Consider the following 25639-nt stretch of genomic DNA (forward strand, 5'->3'; position numbering starts at 1 on the left):
TGCTAATAGAGAACGCTTGCAAAACCTTACGAGCACACGTGTTTCTGCTATCACTCATTATCTTAGTCTGCAGAAATAGCGCTTCACATCCACATGCTGCGCAGTGGGCAGGCAAATTACCTATTTCGTTAATTTTGATTGACAGCTTGTGTTGCCGTAAACGGTCGCTTACGCAGCGGCCTGTGTGGCACACGTGAGAATTCCCGAAGGAAAGCGGAATCTCGTGTACCACTCCCAAATCGCATTGCACCATCAGGCTGGCATGCTTTTTGCTACACAGGCTATGCGCTCTTCGCCGCTCGAAATTCACGAGCGCAACGTCGAATGTTTATTGGGTGCAGAAAACACCATGCCTACTCCGTGGCGGTTGGCGACCTTCTTGAGGTCGTCTGTTAGCCTGTGTAAGTATAGGTAGCACTATCTGCTTCTCACGCTCACTGGGTGCGTCTTCAAGCCGTGGCTTTCGCGAGCGTCCTTTTAAGCTTCTTCGGGAGGGTTTCAGCCACTGCTGCCAGCATAAACTGCGAGAACCCCAGCTGCCTTTAGTCGTCCTATCTGAGCCCAGATGCTGGCTAGCCTCTCATGTGAGCACGACCTCACCAGCGCAGACTTCTAACACATTGACGCGATCGCTCCCATTACTACCTTAGGATGTGAAGATGTGTACGGTAAAGGTTTCTTTCTAACGCGCGGACAGTAAGCATAACAAGTATGCTGATTCTTGAATATGAGCTCAAGACCTTAAAACGGAAGCGTTCTTTCCCGTGGTAGCTCGTAAGTACAAGATAGACCCCTCCCTTACTTGTTAAACTTCTTTGAAACGTTGTACACGTTATCGTTTGTGTCCCTTTGCTTGTCCAGAACAACCAAAAAATCGTCTACGCTGGTGGAGTACGTTTCAGCAAGGATGGAGTCAGCTGCATATTTGGACATACGCAATGATAAAGAGCTGATTGATATCTGTGGTGTAACGTCCCAAACAACTATATGATTTTGAGAGATACCGCAGTGGAGGGCTCCAGAAATTTACACCCCCTGGGGTTGCACTCGAATCTGAGCACACGGGCCTACAGTATTTTCGCATCCATTGAAAATGCAGCCACCGCAGCCGGGATTCGATCCCGCGACCTGCGTGTCAGTAGCCGAGTACCTAACCATGAGACCACCGCGGTGGGGCTATGATAGAGCGGCAACGCAGCTTTGGCTCTTTCGCTCGAACAGCCCTACAAAGAGAAAGATGAAGCAGAATTAGAACAGCCGACCAGTGAACGGATGTTGTGCCTGTTTCAGTGCACACGGCTGGTCTGAAGACGTGTGCTCGCATGCACGCTTTTGCAGATCGGCCGCGGTCTGCATTACACACAATAGGAAGTTGGAGCGCAGCGTCTCCGAAGAAGAGGGGGGGGGAGGGTGCAAAGTCAGCCTTATATATTGAGATATTGTGAGGGAAGGGGATGCTGTGAAAACTTTCGCCTTCCCCTGGTATAGGGGAAGCACCTGTGGCTGTCGCAATGCACTGTTGAGGGCGAAACTCACACTTCGCGCAATACTATGGCTACTTTCGTTCAGTGGCGCCTATAACCCTCAGTGGTAGAACAAAGAAAGCAACGCTGTGCCAGTTACACTCACTCTGTCACACTATAAGTTACACGCGACTGCCACAAACAGCTATTACATTAAGCAAAAGTTTTATCTGAAGCTACTAGGAGCAATATTCGCGTGTACAGCACCTATATAAATTTGGCACAGAGCTCACGTGGCTTTCCTTTTCTTCATTTATTTTATTTTTGCATTGTTCAATTCCTGCAAAGCAGTGTCAGATAATACATGCATGTGTCAAGTGTGAATAATCTAATGCCTAATTGGCTCCGTTTAGAACAGGACAGTATTGATAGTGTAAAAAGTACTCGCACAGATAGATGTCTAAAAGCTCTTTTGCATGCGAACACACACATGGAAACGTGCACAAACACAAGGCATGCGGCGTTTACGTTGTGTTTGAGAAGCATTCCTTTACCCTTGTGCCAGACAGCTGCGGTTATCTGCTGTTTACATGTTTCCATATGGTAATACGACATAGAATCTGCATGTTGCAGCTGCTGTTTTCTAGTAGGAAGGGTACAAAGGTTGTTTTTCACCATACGAATCCAATAATCCTCGGCCACTTATACAAATGTGGTATTTTCTAAGCTAGCATTTTCGCTTGAGACAAGTTTTGTTTGTCATAAAAATATTGGCCACGGAAGAAAGTGCCTGAGTGACAGCAGTAAAACCAGTCACATCGATTGAAATTTGCCACCTTAAAAGACACACAACGAACTATAAACTATACTGCTCGGCTATCGCGAGGCGATGGTCGTCTAGGCGGAGCTATGACAATATGATAAATATCGATGAAACATTATGTGCGCTTAGTACCAAGTTTACTGCTAGTCATTTACAGGGCAATGGTTCACGTCCCGACGAACTGATGGGGCAGATGCATCTTGCGACAAGTCGTTCTATATTCCAATAAACTCTACGAATAAAATAGCGACATTGCTCGTTCCACTGCACAAGCATACCAGCCTGAAACTGAATTGTGTTTGAAGAGTCAAGCTTCAGGTGCATCTTGTACAGAAGCCGTAACATGGCTCATGAAGTTGGTTCACTTACAAAGGAGATTCTTTTGCCTAGCATAACGAGCTTTCGTCGCCTATCGAGCAGCATAAAAAACTTCGTATTGAATACGCTTGCCTGTATTGTCTGTTAGTTTTAATGGCATTGTTGTAAGGACCCGTCGGCGCACAAATAAGGTGATGGCTGACCCTTTGTTTTTAGAGGACCTGAACATAAATCATGCAGGGTCTAAACTTTCCGAGCATAAAAGATCAACGGGACATGCAATATGGAAACTTAAAAGCACCATGACACTCAAGCCTCAGCTAATACAACGAATAATGTCCCCTTATATGAAGGTTGGAAGTCACATATCACGCAAATGAATTGTCACGTAAAGACATAACATAGCAGCCAAAGCTACATGGTCAACAATCACGTATATGTATATAGACGGTAGTGTTGAAATAAAACGGTTCATGCATAAGGTAACCTTCGAAGCAAAAGTAGTCAACTGTTCCATAACTATGCACGATTTCGTTTAAACAAAACAAAAGTAAACTTGTTTTGAAAACCAAAATGCCACTACCTACACGAAATACTTTGAGTGCTTTTAAAGCGCCTTTCCGCAAATCTTCTGGTCATGGGCCCCAACATTTTGTGCAATTGAATGGTGAGTGAGCTAATGTCATTTACATTGTTCCGCTGTTACTCATTGATAGCTGTCAACACCCTAGTGCTGCATGTTATTACATCAGCCGTTTTAATTTAGCCATCATAACCAGGCGGCGCTATTCTTGGTCCGCCATCTACGACATATGTGGCGGAAATTTGAGAGCTACATCGCGGCCATGTTAACTGAATGGTGTACATATGTGGCTGATAAGCATCTACATTTTTATTACCTTATTACCTCCTAGATTCCCCGCTTTTTTATTACAATTTTTGGCACCGTCATAAGTGGTGGAAAAGGAGCTGTGAGAAAATTAGTAGTCCTCTTGCATACTCATGATCGTGTGAACGTTAACGTTAATATTTGAGCTGTAATCCGCAAGAGAGCCTCAAACGAATGAGCAGAAAATATAATAAGTAGCATGAAAGCTCGTCTAAAATAGCGTGGACGCATGCGCACTGCTTCACAGTACTCACGAAACAATGGCGTTTCAATGCCACGATTACACTAACGCCTAAGGCGAGCTATGCTCCCAAAAGGGTGGCAGAAGACATCACCACCACCTTCCTTTAAAAATCCCCCAAGTGGTTGCAGGAGCTAAAGAGAAGGTCAGATCTGACATCGTTGGTTTTATAAAAAGGCAAGTTAGTTAACATTTCCTGGTGCAACCTAACCGCGACATGTACTGTTTGTCGCTACTATGGTATGCGGTAGAGGACAAAATATTTGACACCCGGACGTTTAAACAGGGCCTCGATATCTACCGTCCTGTGGCCAAATTTGAAGCCGCCTCTCCACCTGAGCTGCTACACTGAAGTCCCTTAGCATGAACAGGACTGTCCATCGAGGACAGCCTTCCAACCGTCACCGACTGTTCCCGCTTCCTTGGCCATTTGAAGTGGTTCTTCATCGAGGAAGGTAGAACTATCTTTAAGGATTCTTGCGGGAGCACAGCTCAGCGCCAAATCCAGCCACTTTGAGTCCTTATTCTGCACGTGCTTTTGTTCCGCATATGTCGTGATGACCTGTCCATCCCCGAGGACGCTGAGGCTTGAATCACCACAAAAGTTGCAAAAGACAGCGCTCTGTTATTTCTCTTTCGAGAAGCCCTGCTCTCAATCCGAACATGCTCGTCTTTTTGAATGGAGCATCGGTATTGCAGGCGGTGTTTTCGAACACGTTGGGAACTCGGCGGGTAAGCTCCTTTTTGTAAACTCGGACTTGGTTACCAGCGACGTAGGAGAACCGGAAGCAGCCTTTGTGAGATTAACACTAAAAAATCACATAGTACAGACTAAACTGCACATATTCATGCCCAGGCACGCGTAGGGATTCAGGATTAGGTGGACATAAATTATTGAAGTTCCACCGCGGAGCTCCCTTTCAACACTTCTAGCCAATTCGATCCCACTGAAGCTCTTACGATCTGTACGCTATGCAAAGATAATAATAATAATAATAATAATAATTTTTATTTCCATCAGCGATGGAGGAGACTGCGGGTAAAAGTTGCTTGAAGGCACAAGCAACTTGACAGAGGCCCGCAGCCACCCCTACAGTGCAGGCAGCGATGGCAAACATTCACATAAAGAAAAAAAAATCACAAGAAACACATATTCGGAATACAGATATGTCTAAAAAAAACACATCAGTAAGGAAGAATGAAAAAAAGCAATATTTTACACTATTTACTATGTTAGCATGAATTGATGAAATGCTCGCGCAGTGTTCGTGCAGAGGTTATTTTCAATTCAATGTGTAATTTATGAAATGAATTTAAAAGGGTTGGCAGCGTGTATGATAGCTTCTGCATAGAATAGCTTGTCCGCGCAGTGACCACCTTCCACTGTTCTATGTAACGAGTGCCGTATGAATGGGTGTTTTTGGCAAGATGAGATAACTCGTGGAAAAACTTTAGGTTTTCTTTTATCTCTCGTTTGAACGCTATACTTAACTTGTAATTGTATAGGGTAAACACGCGGATGACATTTCCCTTCAAGAATAAATCTGAAGTATGGGAATTGTAGGGTACATTGAAAAGCGCCCGTAGAAATTTTTTCTGCAGTACATGAAGTCTTTCAAGATTTGTATATGTCGTCGTACCCCATACCAAAAAACAATAATACAAGGAAGAAAAAAAGAGCGCATTGTAAACAAGAAGCTTTATTTTAAAAGGTAATATCAATCTGTGACGCGCCATCATACCAACCACACGAGATAGCTTGCCTAAAACTGATTCGATGTGTAAATCCCAAAGCATATTTTGTGTGAAGGTAACTCCCAGTATTTTCACACTACTCACTATTTCTATTGCTTCATTTGTGTAAAGAAGGGTGATGTGATCGCAGGTTATCTGCTTAGATTTTGGTCTGAAAATCACGGCTTTTGTCTTTTTAGTATTAATTTGCAAAACGTTTGCTGCTGACCATTCTTGGAGCGCCCTTAGAGCAGTGTTGGTGTTATTCTGAAGGCTACCAAGTTCAGGTGACGAAAAAAATAGGCTAGCGTCGTCAGCGTACATAACGTATTTCGCATCACTGTAGATATTTACTAGGTCATTGATGTAAACTATAAAAAGAAATGGGCCGAGAATACTACCTTGAGGAACGCCTCTGCTGATGTGTTTTAAGTCTGAACGGTAATGCTCAATCTGGACGTACTGATGGCGATGATCTAGATACGACTTCACGAGGTTTAAGCAGTGCCCGCGAATACCATAGGTTTCAAGTTTTTTAAGTAGTATGGAATGATGGATACAGTCAAATGCTTTACTGAAATCAATGTAAAGGCCGAGCACAAGATTCTTGCTTTCAAATTGTGTTAAAATGAATTCTTTTTGTTGTAGCAAGGCTAACTCAGTAGAAAGGTGTTTTCTAAATCCAAATTGGGCTGTAGATATAAGATTGTGCTTATCGAAAAAATTAGACATTTGCACGTGTATAAGTTTCTCCAGCCCTTTGGATAATACTGGTAATATCGAAATAGGTCTATAATTTTTGATATCGTTTATGTCACCTTTCTTAAAAAGCACAGAAACTCTTGCGATCTGCATCCTCCTGGGAAAGATAGCGCTCGCCAAAGACAGATTAAAGATGTAGGTAAGATATGGACAAATTAAATCAAGCACATACTTGATTGGACGAACCTGCATGCCCTCAACGTCACAACTTGAGCTATTTTTAAGCGAAAGAAAAACTGACAGTACTTCAGACTCTGTAAATGGGCGAAGGAAAAAGGAAGATGGATTGCTATCAGGCATAAATTTTGTAATATCAGCAGATGCACAAGAATTAGAATTGCTCACAAAATAATCATTAAATGTATTCGCCAAATCATCGCCCCATATTTCGTGGCCACCAAGAAATAGCTTTTCTACACGTGGAGACGATTTACGGCGATTTAAGACAGTATTAAGCTTTTTCCATAACATATCGGGTTTTTTTGAGCAGCTATCAAACTCAGCTTGAAAATAGCATTTCCTGTGTGACCTTAGTTCTTTGTTTAGTTTGTTTCTAAGCGACTTGTATTCTTTCAATATGCTTGGTTCCTTACTTTTAATGAACTTGTGATAAAGCGCATTTTTACACTTAATTTTTTGTAACAATTCAGGGGTTATCCATGGTTTTCTTATTTTTTTACCCAATTTAAACTTTTTTTGTGGGAAGTGACGCTTATACACACGAGAAATTTCATCAATAAGTTTACTGTATGCAATGTCAACGTCGTCTATTTTCAGAATTTGCGGAATATCGCTAAGTAGCAATTCAGCTCTAAAATTATCCAAACCTGTTTGTGTAATATTTTGAAAAGAAATGTACTGATGCTTTTCATTTATCGTGAAATTTTGCTTTTTTAGTAGAGCAAATATTGGGAGGTGGTCACTAAGGTCCCACGTTATTACACCACTGTTGGCTTTTGTAGAATCGATATTAGTAATAAATAAATCTAACAGTGTTTCGCTTTCAGTAGTTACCCTTGTCGGTACATAGATTAAATTTTCGCATCCGTTAGAAGTCAGCATGGTTAACATGGCCTTTTGTGGTGCAGAAATGGTCAACAGGTCGATAATAAAATCACCAGCAGACACCAAATAATCGCCAGTTTCTGAAACAAATGATAACAGCTGTTCATAGAAACAAAAGAAACTAGGAAGATTTCCACTTGGTGGTCTATAGCAAACGGAAAACATACAGTCATTCACACGAGCTGTTATTATTTCAAAATCATGACAACAGATACAAAAGTTGGAAAGCAGCTCGCAGTTTACGTGCTCTCTTAGCAACAGCATAACGCCACCGCCTCGGCGATTAGTTCTGTTTACACAATACGATTGATAAGACGGAAATTTGAACAAATCACGATCATCCCTGCACCAAGTTTCACTAAGCATTACTGCATCAAACAGAAAATGAAAACCATTGATGAAGTCATTTATATCTTCTTCCTTGTTATAGAGTGAACGAACGTTTAGATGAAGGCACTTCAAGGAATGTGCGTGATGACTTGTCACAAAAGCGTCTAGCTCGTGTGGAAGAAAGGGACTTTGACTAGCCATTTTGAGGAATGAAATAATCTAGATACAGTCAGCAACTAGCAGGCTTAGACGGGAAAGTCGGTCCTGTGACGCACTACTAACACGGAATCGCCGTCAGATTTGCGCAGTAGGATTTTTCCGTTCTTGTGCCAGGCGTATTTGTACCGATTTTCCCTCGCCCATTCCTTAGCCTCTCGAAGCAGTTGCCGACTTTGGCTGGTCAAGTTCTCTTGGATGAACAGGCTTGATTTCTTTTCTCTCAGTTTTGACCGGTTATGCAGCCATTCGTCTCTAACAGATTGTCTGACATACCGAACGATTATACCTGGTGTTTTGCCAAATTTGCATGGGAGGCGGTGAATGGCAGCGACGTCTGCTGCGTCCAGTGCACAAACGTCAATCATGCTGGCAACAGAATTTACCTTTGCAAGCAAATTTTCACCTTCAGAGACGCTTACACCATGTATTTCCAAGTTAAACTTGCGGCTTCTCCACTCGAGCTCATTTAAATCGGCCTCAAGTTTTTTTGAAGCATCATCACTAGCGCAGGTGTCCTGTTCAAGGCGTTCAAGTCTTTTCCGTATTTCTTTCGTATCTTTTTCTTGTGCGGCAAGCCTTGTCAACATCTCATCGTACTTGTCCGACATGAGCTGTATCGACCGCTCGATGTTTGGCACTGTTTCCCTGAGCGGCAACAACTCGTCTAACTTCTGACTTATGCCACTGAGAATAGATCTGATGTCAACTTCAGCTTCCGGCCTCCCTTCAGTGATCTCGACACTTTTTCCACTATCTTTGCACGTAGAGCAAACCCACTTTTGCCTAGCCGATTCGGACTTCTTTTTATACTGTTTTTCTGATATGCCTGCACATGTTCCAATGTGAAAACAGTGGCTACACTCGCCACATGCCACCGACAATTCATCGGATTTAATGGCATCGTTACATGTAGGGCATGCATTTAGTGTCGACATAGTACCAGGAAATGTAGCACACAGAACAAATACAATTCACTTGGCAGCAGCGGCAGCACAGAAAACTCGCTAAGAACAACAAAGCAAACTTGAACCGGGCGTGAACTAACCTGCGCAAACAGACGAAAATCAGTAGATCTGCCGGTTCTGCCACCGCTGCTGCCAAAGAGCCGCTGTCCTCAGGGTCGGTGACTTTTATAGTGAAGCTCGGTGATGGTGGTGGCCCCCAGCGGTAAGATCGTCGGTAGCTTCAGTTGGAGATATCAGTTGATCCGAAGAAATCGCGGCGTGAAAATGGCACACGATGCGATGAAACTTGATAGCAGGGAGATGGTTTCCACACAGGCCACCGACAGGAAGGCAGTGGTCGACGAAAAAAAAATCTGCGCAAACAGACGAAAATCAGTAGATCTGCCGGTTCTGCCACCGCTGCTGCCAAAGAGCCGCTGTCCTCAGGGTCGGTGACTTTTATAGTGAAGCTCGGTGATGGTGGTGGCCCCCAGCGGTAAGATCGTCGGTAGCTTCAGTTGGAGATATCAGTTGATCCGAAGAAATCGCGGCGTGAAAATGGCACACGATGCGATGAAACTTGATAGCAGGGAGATGGTTTCCACACAGGCCACCGACAGGAAGGCAGTGGTCGACGAAAAAAAATCTGCGCAAACAGACGAAAATCAGTAGATCTGCCGGTTCTGCCACCGCTGCTGCCGGCAGTGGTGGCAGAACCGGCCCCGAGATAACGTACTAATAGGAGGGGGGCGGGGGCGGCACCCCTTTAGTCTCTCTCCGTGAGTACGCTTATGTCTACATACACATGCAAACAATTTTCGAAACATGCATTTGGATTTTCGAAGTGCGGCCTCGCGCAGTTCCTCAAGAGCAAAGCCGGTATTTGTGTCATTCGAGCTCCTCTAATCTTGTTCCGCCAGTATATCTCTGAAGCAAGCCTCTCCACCTTACGATACCGCTTTTTGGCGTCCATCTTCCCGGGAGTTCTGGAGTGGCGTAGTCGGCTAATCAGCGCATTGATTGTTTGGGCACTAGCGCGGTGTCAGAGAGGAGGGCGTGCGTATATTTTCCGAGCGCTCTTGCCACTTACGAGACACGCTCAAGGAATACGTGATGTCACCAATATTAGAACACATAAACGTGTGCTGCAGTATACTTCCTGCTGAATTACTGAGTGAAAAAGTGAAAGAAGTAGGCTTTTATGAACCTGTGACTACAAAGTGCATAAAAGTATGATATAAAAGTTGATCATCACGTGGGGGTCGGTAGGGCTAGTATATTGACATCAAAAGAATACTGTGTTTCGCGGTTATCACTATTACTATGCTTCCTCGTCTTATGGTGCCTGCAAATGATCCTTCCTATCGCATGAGATGGCTAATCCTTTACTAGCGTAATGTACTTGTGCACCCTGACGGCTTGTGTACTTTGCGATACCAGTTGGTTGGTTGGTTGCGAAACTTTATCGCGGTCCTGCAAGGGGTGTGTTAGCCCACAGCGGACGACTTCCACGTCGGGATCGTTATGCCAAGGCACGTCGAAAAATGCCCGGTGGTCATAATTTGTGAAGCCTTTCACTACGACGTGCCTCGTAATCATATCGTGATTTTGACACGTAAAACACCAGATAACAAAAAAAGACGACTCACTACCTCCTCACTGTCGTGGAAACCGCGCGAGCCCCTGATGCCTCGCTGCAAAGCCAGTGGAACTTCTTGTCATTCGGGTATTTTCCTGTCTCCAGTGACTCCTACCTACCTCGCCATATTGGGCAACCCTTTTCAGTGGATCAAAAAGCAAATGTTACTTCTCCCTTAAACAACATGACATTCTCTCTGCGTTTGCCGAAAAAGATAAGGTACAAATTGTGCCTTCTACGGGGGACACCGATTCATCGCAAGTTCGTTTTAGCCGGCTTCCCTTGACAATAGGTGTCACTTCCCTCTTTCCTATGTCTTGTTCCTCCGGCTCCATAATTTCTAAGAATGCAGTCTCGGGTGGACTTCATAAGCGCGTGGCTGAGGAATTAGAGTAGCGACACTCTGGAGTGCGTGCTCCTGAAGTTTTCACAGTATACGAGATAAAGCGTTACTATTTCACTCTCTTAATGGTTGCTTGCGGCAACAGAAGAGAACAGATATAAATTATTCGAAGACAAATAAACTTAATTTTATGTCGTGGAAGGGCTGGTGATATGAAGAAATATATGGTTATCTATGCGCACAAAAAGACGCATAGAGAGATGGAAATATTGACGAAATACAGGTTAGAAGCAAAGAAGGCGAAATACATTAGAGAGAGCTAATAAAGTGTGGCTTTTCTATAAAAATGTCTTGTTACTTTCGGTGTTGGTACTGCAACGCCGTATCCCATTCTTGGAAAGTGACCTACGCTACTTGCTTGTATAATTCTCATTTTACTTCTGCTGTGCGATGTACAGAAGATGCCGCTCGGACTAGACCATAAGCTGTCAGCAAAGTCTTTTTCATTTTTCGTGTTACGTGCGATGTTCGACCTGTACATAGAGTAATGTATAGCTATGTGCGCGCACATTTTGCATGGTCGTCTTCACTGTTTGTACTGCTGTGCTTTATCTTAGTCAAATTCTTTTTTCTTGCAGGCGCAGCAACAGCGGGGAGTCCGCGTTACCAACGGGGCAGCCAGTGTCTACAGTTCTGGAGCGTACGAGGTGAGACATCTGATGTCGAGTAAAATTGTTGGCCTGAGGCGAAAGTCTGCCACGCAGGTTTATAGTGGCTATGATGTTCGACTGCTGACCGAAAGGTATACAGTGTGATTCAATTCTGGCCACAGAGGCCGCATTTTCCATGGAGGCGAGAGCACTTGAGGTCCTTGTATTTACATTGAGGTGTGCGTTAGAACCCCCAGGTGGTCGAAGTTTACGGAAACCTCAACAATGACGTCCCTCATAATCGTATTGTTGTTTTATGACGTGAGCAATTATTTTCACGTGATAGAAAAACAGCCCGAATGACAGGACAGGTGATAGAAAAAAAAAACAGGACAGCACTGACGATCATTCCTTCATTTAGCCCGTCTTTCACACGGTTTCCAAATAACGTAAGTAAACCATGCAAGTCAGCGTAGAACCCCTGTACGTTGATAACCGCACGTTATTTTGTGCTGGCGTTTGCACGCAGCTGCGGAGTGTCGCAAGTGGCTCCAGGAATGTGCGTCTCGTTGATGACGTGGCCACCGGAAGCAAATCGTAAAGACGAACTAGACAGAGAGAAATGGAGTCCCAGAAGTAAGCGACCGCCAACAGGAGAGATTAGGAGGCCGTGCATGAAATCGCTGACCTTTCTATCACAAACACGATGCAGCTTATCTGAGAGCAAAAGCTTCACAGACTCGAATGTGCGAAAGGGTGTGAAAAGTTCACATAGCTCCTGAATGCTGCCACCAACCATTAATATTTTTGCTTCTTCGAGACACGCACCCCACTGGGTAGCTTGAAATTGTTAAAACGCAGATCCTCAATGGCATCGAATTCTCGATTGAATCAAATGTGTTAAATGGGGGCTTACTGTCAATGACAACGAATAAAACGTGAAACCTTGTTTCGCTGACAAAAGAGTCTGTGTGTGTGTTTGTTTTCAGCTACTCTCACTATGAAAACACAGAGCATGAGTTTTGCGTAAAACTAGTGGGAACTTCCAATGTCCAGACACCTAGCGCCGCAACTACAGTGCAGCAATGTTTCTGTAAAACTGTGAATTTAAAAGCACCTCTTAGCTACGTCGTCTTTACTAAGACACATGAGCCGTGTTAACTTTCGACACCAGTAGCGTGGCGCAGCTTTACTTGGGAAACTGGGGGCCGATTTTGGTCGACACAAATCTCGATTATTACGACTGATGCGCAGTTAATCTTGATAACACAGTTGAGGTAGTTGTGAATTCATCTTCTTCTGCTGCAGCCTGGAGCTCACGTGACCAACGGCACTCAAGGCGTATTCACTGTTAGTGGTCAACTTGACACGGTGAGTTTGTAATGAAAAGCGGAAGTTCTTGTGAACTTAGCCTTACAAATATTTTATGCATTGTATAAGAGGACGAGGAAGACCAATAAGAGACAAAGTATTGAGGTTAACCAGGCACGTGCCCGGTTGGCTAACCTACGCTGGGGAATCGGGATAGAGAAGTACAGAGATTGTATATATTCTCGAACCCACCCATGAGCTTCATAGGTCCTCATTTTCGCAAAGTGGATTGTATTTTAATCATGTGAAAGCATAATTCGTTTTCTAGAATTACCTTGGAGGATTACGTCATCAAAAAGTAGCATAAGAATAAAATGAAGCATGCCTCGTTGCGATGACGTGTAATCTTTCGAATCGTCAAGTAATAAAAAGAGGGAGAACTATGTTTGTCAATTAGAGCCTTACTATTTATAATTGTATCGCATTGTAATTTAAGTGCGTATTGCTAGGGCTAGAAAGTGCATAATTTTTTTACATGATGTGAAGAAGATAAGCGTAGAACTAATTTTACTAAGACTCAACACTGATTAAAACTATCAGAAAATATTACAAGAGAAGTAGAGGGGATGTTGTTATAAGTAATTGTAACGTAAATCCGAAGAAGAAACGTAGATGAATAGATAACTTGCCACCGGCAAGATGTGAACCTGTGACTTCGAATAACGCGTTCGATGCTCTATCATTGAGCTACGGTGGCGGTTATTCTGAATCCACTTTACAGGGTATATATATGTGCATTGTAAACGTGGGAGCGTCAGTCAGTGCCACCTGTTGCCATGGCGGCAAGTGTGGAACACTCTTCTTGCCTGTTAGGTGTCACGTAGTACGTGATCCCATTACGAGATGGCGCCTGACCAATAATCCCTCGCATGCCACCTCAAGGCATAAGGTCTGACAGAACGAGACCCTCGCTATGAATTAGTGTTTTTTTGTTATGACAAATGCCCGCGAAATACAAAAAATACCACGTGACAAACCTGCTCACACCTTAGTGTGCACGATGATTCTAGTGCTCTCTAACAATCCGCGTCGGTAACGACCTTGCTGATGATGCCGCCTGATCTACCCTTGAGACAACTTCAACAGTCTTGTTGAGAATTGACGCTGCATTGGGCCTTTGCTCGTTCGATAACATAATGTCTGAAATTTGGCTGAGTGACCCCAGTGTCGGGAACTGTCACCTACATAGATTGGCCTCGTCGAGAAAGCTCTAAGTTTCATCGGACCTCTCTTATCGCGATGAACCTTTACTCTGCCGGCTGTGGTTAGCAGTGGCTTTCAGGAAGGTTAACTGTTTTCGCACAGGAACGCCAGATAGCTCCACATGTGAGTCGTACGATAATCACGACACAATAGAAACTCTACCGTGTTCATGTCACTGTATTGTGGGCGAACGCAACGTCTTACAGGAAACTTTAATCATACTAAACAATAGACCTTTTTCCGCAAAAAATTGTCTATTCACGGATATAAGCGTCGCAGGCCAGCAAAGCAGTGTGGGCACGGCTAGGTTTTTTAATGTCGACCGGACTAAGTGACCGCTTATAAGCGGGTGATAAAATGAGGCACATGTACCCACACAGCACTCTTCACATCTCCTCAATTTTTTTCTTTTTTATTCTCCTCACCCCTTCCCCGAGGCCAGGGTAGCAAACAAGTCATGAGTCTGGTTGATCTCCTTGATTTTAATTTCTTCCGTTCCTCCTCCTACTCTTCCTCCTCATTGCCTGTTAGTTCTCAATATTGTTGTGTCTAACAAAAAATGACCCCTTAAATATACTCTTTTACTAAGACAGAAATTTACAAAACCTAGTAGTTAACAAGTGCTCTTCAGTGGGTTTCAGTAATGGTGAATTGGGAATACATATAGATCCATTTTACTATCAGAAGCGCTATTGTGATGGTCTTGCTGAGATAACGAATAAAATTGAGCCACGTTCACCAGCATATCCAAGCGTATTAGGAGACAGTTGTCCAGGCACAGCCAGTTCAGACGTGTTTTTATTTTATTGCAGCCCAACGTGTGCACAGATTTCACGGCACGCACCGACTTTTCTTTTTGTAGCCAGCCAATGCTGCTTTGGACGAAAAAGTGGGGGTGTGAGGGAGAGGGAAGGAATGCAGCACTAGTGTTCGTCAGCTCATTCGCAACACGCGACTGATGTCAGGAGAAAGCTCGCAACTATGGTAGCCAATTCAAGGCTCATTGAATAACATGTTTACTTTCTGGCTCACTGCGCCGTCCTTACATGCGCATTTTCCTGCAGGAATCGCAGTGTGGGAGAAATTCCACGAAGAGGAGGTGTTGCGGAAAAAAGGCCATGGTCGCAGGAGGCATCATCACAACGTTTTTGGTCATCGCTGGAGTGGTCCTGGGCACAGTCTTTGGTCTGGACCTTGTGCCAACGACCAGTGGTCATCACGCCGAACCTTCGACAGGGCCGGCAGTATTACCTGGGCCGCCTTGTGACACCGAGCAATGCCAGGCCGTATCTACCTTGTACAGCCGGACGCTGTCAGAAAAACACGATCCCTGCGATGACTTCCACAAGCACGTTTGTACGCGTTGGAAGCTGGCCCCGAGTTCGAAGTTGACAAGTGTGTTTCGTCAACAGGCGCTATGGATCACGAGATCGGTGATCGCTTCCTTGCGGAACACTTCAGTTCCCACGGATGGCCAGACAGCAATACAGAAGGTGGCCGGACTCTTTCAGTCCTGCGTGGATCTTTTCGGTGATGACGAGCATGCCCCTTCAGGTCAAAACCCCAGTGTGGATATCCTTAACTTTCTCCGTGAACGCAAATCATCATTTGAAGCTCAGTCTGACGTGGACGCTGCATACTTGATGCTTGATTTTCCTATTACCTACGGCCTTCCAACATTATTCAATGTCAGGGTTGACACAATCCCGGGTAATGCGGAGCGACTGCACGTTATTCTCAGCATGCGGCGGTCACTATACGACGGGCAACATGCAACGCACAAAGCGATTGAGGAGCACCTGCGGTGGCTTGGACTGGACGCTGCCCTCATACGGCAGCTGACCCCAACAATAGAAACAATTGACGATTATCTTTTGAAGCTGGGCCGCGACGCCTACGAGGACGAAGAGCCAGATGCAAGGAACAGGTCGGTTCTACTGCTGCGTACTATGGAGAAAGCCATCCTCGGCAGAAAAGGTGGCAACTGGAACCACTACTTGGGGAACATCACAAACGGGCTGCTGCCTGGGGAACATTATGTCACGTTCGAGACGCGATACTTGGTGCGATTTTTGACAAAGGTGTTTAGAATGATTCCCAACTTGAACGACCTTCGCATCTGGATAAGCTTCGATCTGTCTAGGCAGCTGAGGCAAATGGTCCACGTCAGTAGAACCGGTTCGTTTACAATGAGCAGCCCCATTTCCCAGTGGGAAAGCAGCTGCCTGAAGCACACATCTAAGGTAATGGACAAGGCAGCTTACGCCGCCCTTTATCACAGGTTGATAAATACAGACACTATTTTTAAAGCCCAAGAAATGGTGTCTAGCATCGCGGAATCATTGAAGACTGAAATAGCCGAATCCTCCTGGATGGAAGACGGCACGAGAGAAATAGCCGTAAGAAAACTCGTCAAGATGAACAAGGTGGTCGGCTACCCGGAGGGTGTGGAAGATGACGAATCGCTCAACAAGTACTACGAGATGTTCGATAATACTGGACCCTCGTTTGTGAACAGCTGGCTCAGTGCCTCACGATCGGCTAGTAGAAAAGCGTTAGAGCGTCTTTCGGAGCATCCAGCCCAGGTGAGCGTCAACGACGACATGGCCATGGTAAACGCTATATACAAGCCACCTTTGAACACTATGGTTGTGGGCATGGGCCTTCTTCTTCCGCCTTTCTTCGGTACGGTCCCCGCCGTCGACTACGCCTCGGCGGGACATCTAGCCGCACATGAGATGATGCACGCTTTCGACGTTTCGAACCGGCGTCGAGATGACAACTACGTGGAGAGAGATTGGTGGACCCCGGCCTCTAAAGCGGAGTACGAAAAGCGTGTCGAATGTATTCGAGGCTCGATGGGAGAAGAGTTGAGCGCGCCGGACGACATTACCGATTCTGAAATGATGGCAGACTTCATCGGAATATTCGGACTCTACAACGCCTACCTCAAGGCGAAGCAGGTGCCCGACGCATCGTTGGAGCTGCAGGGACTGCCTGGAGTGACGAGCGACCAGTTGTTTTTCATCGCGTTGTGCTACAAGTGGTGCTCAAATTCCCGTGCGACCGAGCGCTATCCGGACTTCAGTGTAAGGTGCAACATGCCCTTGATGAACATGCCACAGTTTTCGGAAGCCTTCAACTGCAGCGCTGAATCTCGAATGAATCCGCCAGAAAAGTGCACCTTCTGGTGAATATATCAGTGGGTATCACATTGTGGCAGAAAGGGCGTAAGGTACACGTTGCACTACTCTCTAGAAGCGCAGATCTGTGCCTTATGTTACACGTTCGCGTGCCGGTGACGAGGACACTCCTTTTCCCATCCCCACGTTTGCGCACACACACACGGATACTCCCAGAACACTCAAGGACTGAGTGCACCTCTGAGCAAACGTGTTTACTGCCTTGAATACATTGGCTCTCGAGCCTCAGACCTCATCCTGGGTGATCGTATTACCATGTGGCTGTGAGTGATACGGGTTGTGAACTGGACACCACCTGATGTGAACACCTGAAGGTTATTATGTGGCATACACACCAACATACAGACAATTCTTGTGTGATGTCGAGTTCATCCTTAGCACTACAAAACGGATGTATGTACCTGTTTTTGTCAGCCTTCATGTGCCTTGCTCTTCTTTCTTCTGCTTTAAAAAGCAGAACTCGCTTTGTGACAACATCCTAAGTATAGAGTTGATTCTTAGCTTTGAGATTTTCCTCTATTGTGGTATGTTTTTTAGTGTTTTTTAATGGGTGAGCGAATATTCGAAAAAGTTGAATAACAAATCGAACTGAGTTGTTCACTACGTGAATCCAATAGCTTATATTTGAAATACAGAATATTTTTCGAATGGTTTTCAAATAATCAACAGTGATGAAAAACTGCGCAAGACACAGTGCGTTGAAATAGAGAACTATCAGTGTTCATGCATGGATGAGGGAAATAAAATTTGCATGCAGTTCAAGCTTTCACTAGAATATCGACTCATCAACGGATGAAAATTTTTTTGCTTAACACTGCAGTGATAGAGAAGCGAACGTGTCTTCAACGCACTACCGCAAGAATGAGGTTCATATCGTTAATTCGTGAAATATTATTTACCATCTATATCTGAGTGTTACTAAAAGCCGGTGACAAACTAACACTTCGACTACTGAAGCAACTTCTGTGTTAACCAAGCAGTCGAAAACACCTCTGAGGCTCTAGTCGCTACTTTGTACGACCTTGCTTCAGATTATGTAAATGGGGTAAATTTTCTCTAGTAGATGTAATGGTAATGGTACTTTGGTGAAGTTTACAAATAACTGCTTTAAATAAAAAGTCGTTGAAAGTCGTAGAAATAAAATTCGGTCTTGAAAATTGTTTGCTTACTATTCGAAAATTATTTGACTAGGAATCGCTAAGGTTTTGTATTCTGTGCAGAATTATAACTATTCGATTCGCACTCGATTCTATTTCAAGTTTCGCTATTCGCACATCCCTAGCTTTAGAGGAACTTATAGTATTGTTGATTTATTGTATTAGAACAAAGAGGGCATTATTTATTGAGCAAGCACTGCTAGTCAGCTGCGAATGCTTTGCTTTATTGCTTTTCATGAAGATTTTTCCTGACATTGTTTAAGAAATGACTGGACAAAACAGTTAGGCAACGAATGTGAAAATGCAAATAGTTATGTACTGTTCTTAGTTTTCAGATTTTATACAAATAATTTATGAAAGGCAAGGCGCAAGGCAAGAAGTGGGTGAGCTTGCGTCATCCCAGATCGATAATGGGCGCCCTGGTAATATTTATTTTCTTAGTGCACCTCGCTGAGCGATGACACTTCTTTGTTTACTGTTGTCATAGTTTGTTCATAGTTTTAAACATACAAGACCACATGTTGTGTCTGTGCCATAGTCGAAGCCGTCATGACGTGGTAGGCAGATGAAGCTAATATACACGTACTGCCAAGATTGACTATTCTGGGTTGTGAGTGAAATGCATCCTGCTCATAGGCGTGTTGCCCTTCATGGGGAGGGGTAAAAGGGGAAGAGGATTTGTCGCAATGCGCCCACCCTCCCTATAACGTCAATGCTAGGGCTGATTTTGTGCCACCTATTAGGCGATTGGAGAAGTGCCCTCCTCTCCCCCCCCCTCCCCGTGTGCGCACAAATAATTCTGCTCAAGCGATCGTTATCAAGAGTTCGTTAGCAGTGACGCAAATTGTCATCATCACTGTGTTACCCTCTGCTAACTGGCAACTATAGAAAACGCGCACGTTGATATTCTGTCGAACACCACACGTAGGCTCACTGTGTGCATGTCAAAGAAACATAAATAAAAAAGCAAGCCACTCATCTTTGCTTCGTTGGAGGCACTAATGTAGCCATTACTGACATCTTAGCTCAAGTTACACGGTTCACACGCCTATAAGCTTAATTTCGTCCAATTCGAATAGTTCTCCAAAAAAAAAATAATAATATAACTTGATTCGTTGACTTTTATATGCCTAAGTTCGATTAAATATGGCCTAGCTTGTAATACGTCATATTGCTGCCTAAATGAAAATGTTCCCAAGACATACGTAAGAGCAGTACTGCTCCTTTTTATAATGCCTTGCGGCAATATCTAGCTGTTTTTGTCTGTGTATTTATAGACTCGTCAGTCCATGCTTACTCAAGTCTGTCAAATAATAATCATCCGTCCCACAAAGCAAGCCCATTACAGCCGAATGAATTTACTTTTGGAGCACCTGGAATTTCGCTCAGAAGGCCATACTAGGCTACATGCCTTTATTTACGTGGTACAGCAATGACGCACCTAGTTTCTACCGAAATAGGGCTGAAATCTGGCTAGCTTCGTCAGGGTGCTACGAATGTTCGTAGCCACAAATAATGGATTGTTAAAACTTCTGAGATTGTGAATGTGATAGGCTAGTGAACCATCGGGGGGCACAATATAGCACATGATGCTTTTATCTTAAATGTGCCTGGCAGTTTAAAATATTTCGTTGATTGATATGTGCGGTTCAACGTCCTAAAACCGCCATATGATTATGAGAGACGCCTTAGTGGAGGACTCCGGAAATTTCGACCACCTGGGGTTCTTTAACGTGCGCCCGAATCTGAGTACATGGGCCTCTGAGCCGGGTAAAATATCTCGTGCCTCCTAATGCATAAAAATAAGGACGTAAAATCAGAATGTGGTGCGGCTTCTTGGTGACGTGAACCTGATATTGCCGGCACCAACAAATTTTAGTGGATAGCCTTCGCACTGTCGGTAGGCGTTTGATAAGCAGCTACTAAGTTTATTCTACGCAAAGCCATTGGAATCAGCAGGGCAAATGTAATGCTTAAAGTCCGGATGCTTTTCATAAGATCCTGTAAGTAGGTCGGCTTTGCGAGGAGCGTGTACACTGACATTCATTTTGTAGACGACGTGACAGACGGGAACATGTATTCCACCTATTTTGTTTTGTGTGTAGTCATGTTAGCGCTCAAGCAATGTTTACTTGCCATACACAGAGTGGCAATTACGCCCCGACAGAATGAGCTGTGTAGTGAAATGTGTTGTTCCTATTTCTACAACTGTTCTATTGTCTGATAGAGACCTGGTTGTGTAGCACTTGTTAACTTGCTAATAAGCTGCCTGTGACTTACATTCCAGAACTATGCAATAGCAAGAATGGGCGCGCTCAATATGGTTGAAATCTCAATAAAGTTTGTTTTGTACATGACATTTGGGCTAATTATTGTGGAATCGGAGACTACTATCACTATCGCCCGCAAGGAGCACGGCTCAGCCGCCTCGTGACGCTCGCACTAGGAGTGAACTCAGCTTGCCTGATTCCATGCTGAGGTGGAATACTCGACGTGCCATAGATGTTTTGTTGTCGTGCGTTGTAGCAATTATAATTATTATTTTAATAACAATATATAGTTTTCTTTCGAACGTTTTCCTATAATTAGTATTATTGTCAGAAACATTATCATTAGGGGCGGAGTGTCTGAATTGTGCTTCACCAATTCGGGTGGTTGGCCTGGTATTGCACTATGTTTGGGATCAATCCACAGTCACCTTTCTACTGCCGACGCCTGCACACGCGAGATACATGAAACGTTTGCCATGGCAGGAATCCCTGTAAATTGAAGGCCTCCGAGCATGCGCTGTACAGTAAAAGTGTCACCTATGAGCTTGTGATCCCGTAATCTGTTTATAAAAGAAGCACATTTATGAAGTTTACAACATGAATGAAGTGTAGCTCAAAGGGCCGGACTCGTTCTGTCTTATATAGAATCCTTCTAGATATACACTCGTAATCTAAATTCTTTTTTTCGATTACCTTAACTTACTCCAAACGTAGCACGTTTGAGTGGGTCCCATGTGTAGGACGATGGTGCGAAGGAGTATGCACACAGTCACATTTATCGCTGCCATATGTAGGCAATATTTACAGCGCTTTGCAAAGACGTTTATCAAAGCTTGATATAAAACTGCAAGAGAACGTGCAGAATTATTCTGTTCAATATTGAGAAAAAAGATCTTCACTCGTGTTGGTTAGGCACCAGTAAAGCTACGTGCTTCGCAAATATGCGTTTTTATCAACTATTATATGATAACATGCTTTCAATGATGCCTTGACTGCGCCTGCTTAGAAGTACTCTTCTGTTTGGACCATCGGTGCTGTGCCGTGTGTTCCCCGTGCACGTTTTTTTTTCTTTTAATCTAGCGTATTACTACGCACCATAAAACAACACGTCAAAGACACTTCCAGAAGGCTCTCAGTATACGCCGCGCCTTTTTCTGTTACGCTGTTCCACCGTGTGGTGCGGTTACCGTGGCACTGCTGACGCTTGATGTTTGCCGACTGATGGTAAGTAAAAAGCAACTTTTTATCCCATAGAGCATTTCAATTTGAGGCATAGCTGGAGAATCAACTTACGCCCGCGTGTCATGAGGGCACTTAAGTTTTCCACAGCAATCGTGACTGTTGCAGGCGACGTTCCTTGTATTATTTTAGAAATTAGTGCCCAAGGCACTATCAAGCTTGCTGAACTGGGCAGAATCGGCGAACTGGCATTGTTCATCGATAAATTCAAAAGTAATTAGAAGAATTCTCTCAATAAACCAGACCCTGTGAGTGGTTCGAAAGCATTGTCATTGCAGCTCATTTGAGTAGCACTCATTGCTATGGGTGCCATGTTTCAAAAAGGAACACTTCCCCGCCAAGGGGGTAACTACAGTGCTCGAGTGGTGACCCGAGGCTCGCAGGACCAAATGGCAGATGCGGCAGCCGCCTTTTTAATGGTGGTGAAAAGGCCAGATGCTTGCGTTTCTAAATTTAGGCACATATTCAAGAACCCAGCTCGTCGAAATTTTCAGAGCGCTCTACCGTGGCGTCCCTCACAACAATATCGTGGTTTTCAGACGTCAGACACTGACACCCATTACTAATAATACGATTATCAAAAAGGGGCACTTAAGCATCCCGCGATGAAGTTGTTTCATATCTGTTGCCACCCTCTCCCCCTTCTTCATTTTTCTAGTTTATAAGTGAAAAACAAGATCACAAACTAACCCAGGTGCAATAACAGCGCTAAAACAAGTGGGCTACTTGCAATGGTCCATGGGCACAATGAAAAAACTACACATATGGGAACTACATCAATTGTGCGTTGAAGATATCGCATTGTTTTACAATGTGCGAACGAAAAAATTGGCAGATCCCACGTACAGTGGGAATTGATGATATGCGAAGCACGAATAAGAAATGTAGATATCTTTTTACATGACACACGTGTCATGATCATCGTGTTTGCACCAGTCATATATTTCGTCATCCATTGAAATCACGGACCACCAGATTTGCGATATGTGGAGCTAGCAAAACGGCTGCGAGAGCATCATGAAGGGCCCAATATACTTCAATGTAGCGTTGACGCGCGCACGCTGGAACAGTGACGCTACGATAGCCAAACGCGAGCACTGAGTAGTCTGACGCCAGGCACGACCAGCGTCCATCAGCGCAGCCCGACGGCAACCGGCGCGAAATGCGACGTGCTCCTTTTCGCACCTATGCGTTACCCAGACAACACTGCGTCTCCCTCTTTTCGTGACGGAGGGACGCCGCACGCGCTGAAACGCGCATCCGTCAAAGCAACGCTGCGAGGCGCGCACCTGCGAGTGTATGGCAGGACCGGCGCCTGGCGTGCACAACGTCGGCGTGACATGACTGAATGAACGCTGGCGAGCGCGCTCACCTAGTCACGTCGAAATATATTGGCGCCTTGACTGTGGCATGTAGTCAAGGCGCCAATATAGTTCTCACATGACACGCATCCCATGATTATCGTGTCTGCACCAGTCACATACCTTCGTCATCCATTGGCGTCACGTAATACCAAATTTGGCATATGTGAAGCTAGCAAAACGGCTGTGAGAGCATCAGTGTGGCCTATATCATGTTGTTATATGACACGCATGTCGTGATTATCATGTTTAGTTGTGTCATTTACCAAGTCGTCCATTCTCGTTGCGTAATACAGACATGTGAAGCTAGCGAAACGGCCACGAGCGCATCATGAGCGTAACCTGTAGTCATGTTGTTTCATGACACGCATTCATGTTCATGTTTGTACCTGTCACGTACCTTCGTCATCCATTTACGTACTATAATATCAAATTTGGCATATGTGACGCTAGCGAAACGGCCGCGAGCACATCATGAGTGTGAAATGTCGTTATGTTGTTACATGGCATGCATGTCATGGTTTTTATGTTAGCGTCTGTCGCTTGTGTTAGCCATGCAATCATGCATTACCATACCAGTTTTGCAACGTGTCATGTGAACGAAACCACCGCAAGAGCTGCAGGCCCATGAAATGTAAATCATTGCATTCATGACATACACGGCATGATTTTTCTGTTATGACTAGTCCAATATGTTCTTCATGCAGTCATGTTGTGTCATAACAAGTTTGGTATCGATACATTATTGAAACGTCCAGGAGAGCTATAAGTCGTAGGCGGCCAGACAGATGGATAGATAGATGGATAGATTGATTGACTGATAGATTGATTGACTGATAGATTGATTGACTGATAGATTGATTGACTGATAGATTGATTGACTGATAGATTGATTGATTGATTGACTGATAGATAGATAGATAGATTGATTGATTGATTGATTGATTGATACGCACAAAGTCACAGAAGTTCACTAAGAAATGCTGCGCATTTACAATTTGGCAGATCCGACTTACCTTGGGAATCGACGTCATGCGAAGCATGTGGAGAGAAAGTGACCATGTTGTAATTTTCTTATTGAGCGACACGTAATAAAATAAAGCTAAATATATGTATAAATTTTGCATCTCCATACATACTTTGAAGCGTTGCAGATATTTATATACCCGGTTGTTCGCCCTTGGGCAACGATGCTAATAGGAACATGAATATTCGAACACCATAGGCTGATATGACGCGCTGGTGCTTGGGAGCATGCTAGCCCCTGACACTGCTACATAAATACACTTCAGCATATGACAGGTAACTACAAATGACCTTAACCCGACGTGATGGCTGTATCAAAGGAGTGCATATGTAATGTTTTGTAGCGTTAGCTACACTGGCCTCGCTGAGCCAAGTTCGCGTGGCACTAGTCTGCGCACGCGCAATGATACTCCGCCACCGCCGCGTGCGGCTCGCCGCCGGTGTGCGCGCAATTCGATGCACTGCGCAGACGATCAGTGGTGTCACGCACCAGAGCCGGCAGCTCCCTCGCACTCGGCTGCGGCTGCGCGCGACTCGCCGCCGCCGATGTGCGCTTTCCAGAGGAGTGCCGTCATAGCCTTGGTAGACATATGGATGCAGACGCGCACGCCTTCTCTGTGCAGTCACCATCTGACACTGCGCTGGAGCCGCTTGATAGCGCCTCTGACTGGCGTTTGCCACTGTGGTATAGCCATGGAGAAGGAGAGTGCAAATGCTGCTCAACGGTGCAGTAGAGCAGAGAAGCTTAACTCATCGGATCCCGAAGTAGTTGCCAGGCAAAATGAATACACATGTGCCCCATTATACGTATACCGTGTGTGTGTCATTGGAACAGCTGTAAGCATCTGTATCTGGAAAGCTAAGAATAATCAACTGAACCTTTGCTAACGCTACGTATATCCTGGCATAGCTGAGCTAAGCCACTGCCACTTTTTAAAATTGGGTAGGCAGCACTGCATTCACCATTGACTTTCCACGAAGATAAGTGTCTATTTCAAAAGTAGTTCCGAGACCTGGCGTCGCTTTGTGGTAAAATGCTTCATTGCCACGCGGAATGTTTTGGTTCGATTCCAGCTTGGACTGTGAAATTTATTTTTTGTATTCATCGAGTCAACGCTAGCGATGTAGGGTATTTCTTAACGCTCACGCGTTAGAATTGCCCATGTGTATTCTCGTCATTTCTGGGTAGATAGTAAGTGTAAATCCCCTGTGGCACAGACCTGCATACCAGTGGGACTTAGCCACTCGCGGGTATGTGCCATGGTCTGACGGGAAGTATTTGGCGACGTACACGACTCGATTGTGATATTATTCATGTCTTTACCAGCGCATCATATTCGTCAAAGCATTTACTCCCCCTCTCCCCCACCACATTTCAATTTTGGTTCA

The 25639-nt window shown here is 44.6% G+C and overlaps 1 protein-coding gene across 10 annotated transcripts in view; it reads left to right on the top strand.

The window, feature by feature from the left end:
• LOC119174139 (neprilysin-1) overlaps positions 1-20711 on the top strand; it is a 140922-nt gene extending 120211 nt beyond the window's left edge. For 7 of the 10 annotated variants that reach the window (XM_075896167.1, XM_075896165.1, XM_075896168.1 and 4 more), the window contains 3 exons: positions 11409-11477; positions 12729-12791; positions 15059-20711. In XM_075896167.1, the coding sequence (XP_075752282.1) occupies positions 11409-11477; positions 12729-12791; positions 15059-17188 (2262 nt within the window). In that variant the 3' untranslated portion in view covers positions 17189-20711. The remainder of the gene's footprint in view (positions 1-11408; positions 11478-12728; positions 12792-15058) is intronic. The other 3 variants (XM_075896166.1, XM_075896171.1, XM_075896174.1) reach the window with 1 other exon arrangement.
• The last annotated feature ends 4928 nt before the right edge of the window (positions 20712-25639 follow it).

The sequence above is a fragment of the Rhipicephalus microplus genome, chromosome 5, assembly GCF_043290135.1.
Source record: "Rhipicephalus microplus isolate Deutch F79 chromosome 5, USDA_Rmic, whole genome shotgun sequence".
In the NCBI taxonomy this organism is placed as follows: domain Eukaryota; kingdom Metazoa; phylum Arthropoda; class Arachnida; order Ixodida; family Ixodidae; genus Rhipicephalus; species Rhipicephalus microplus.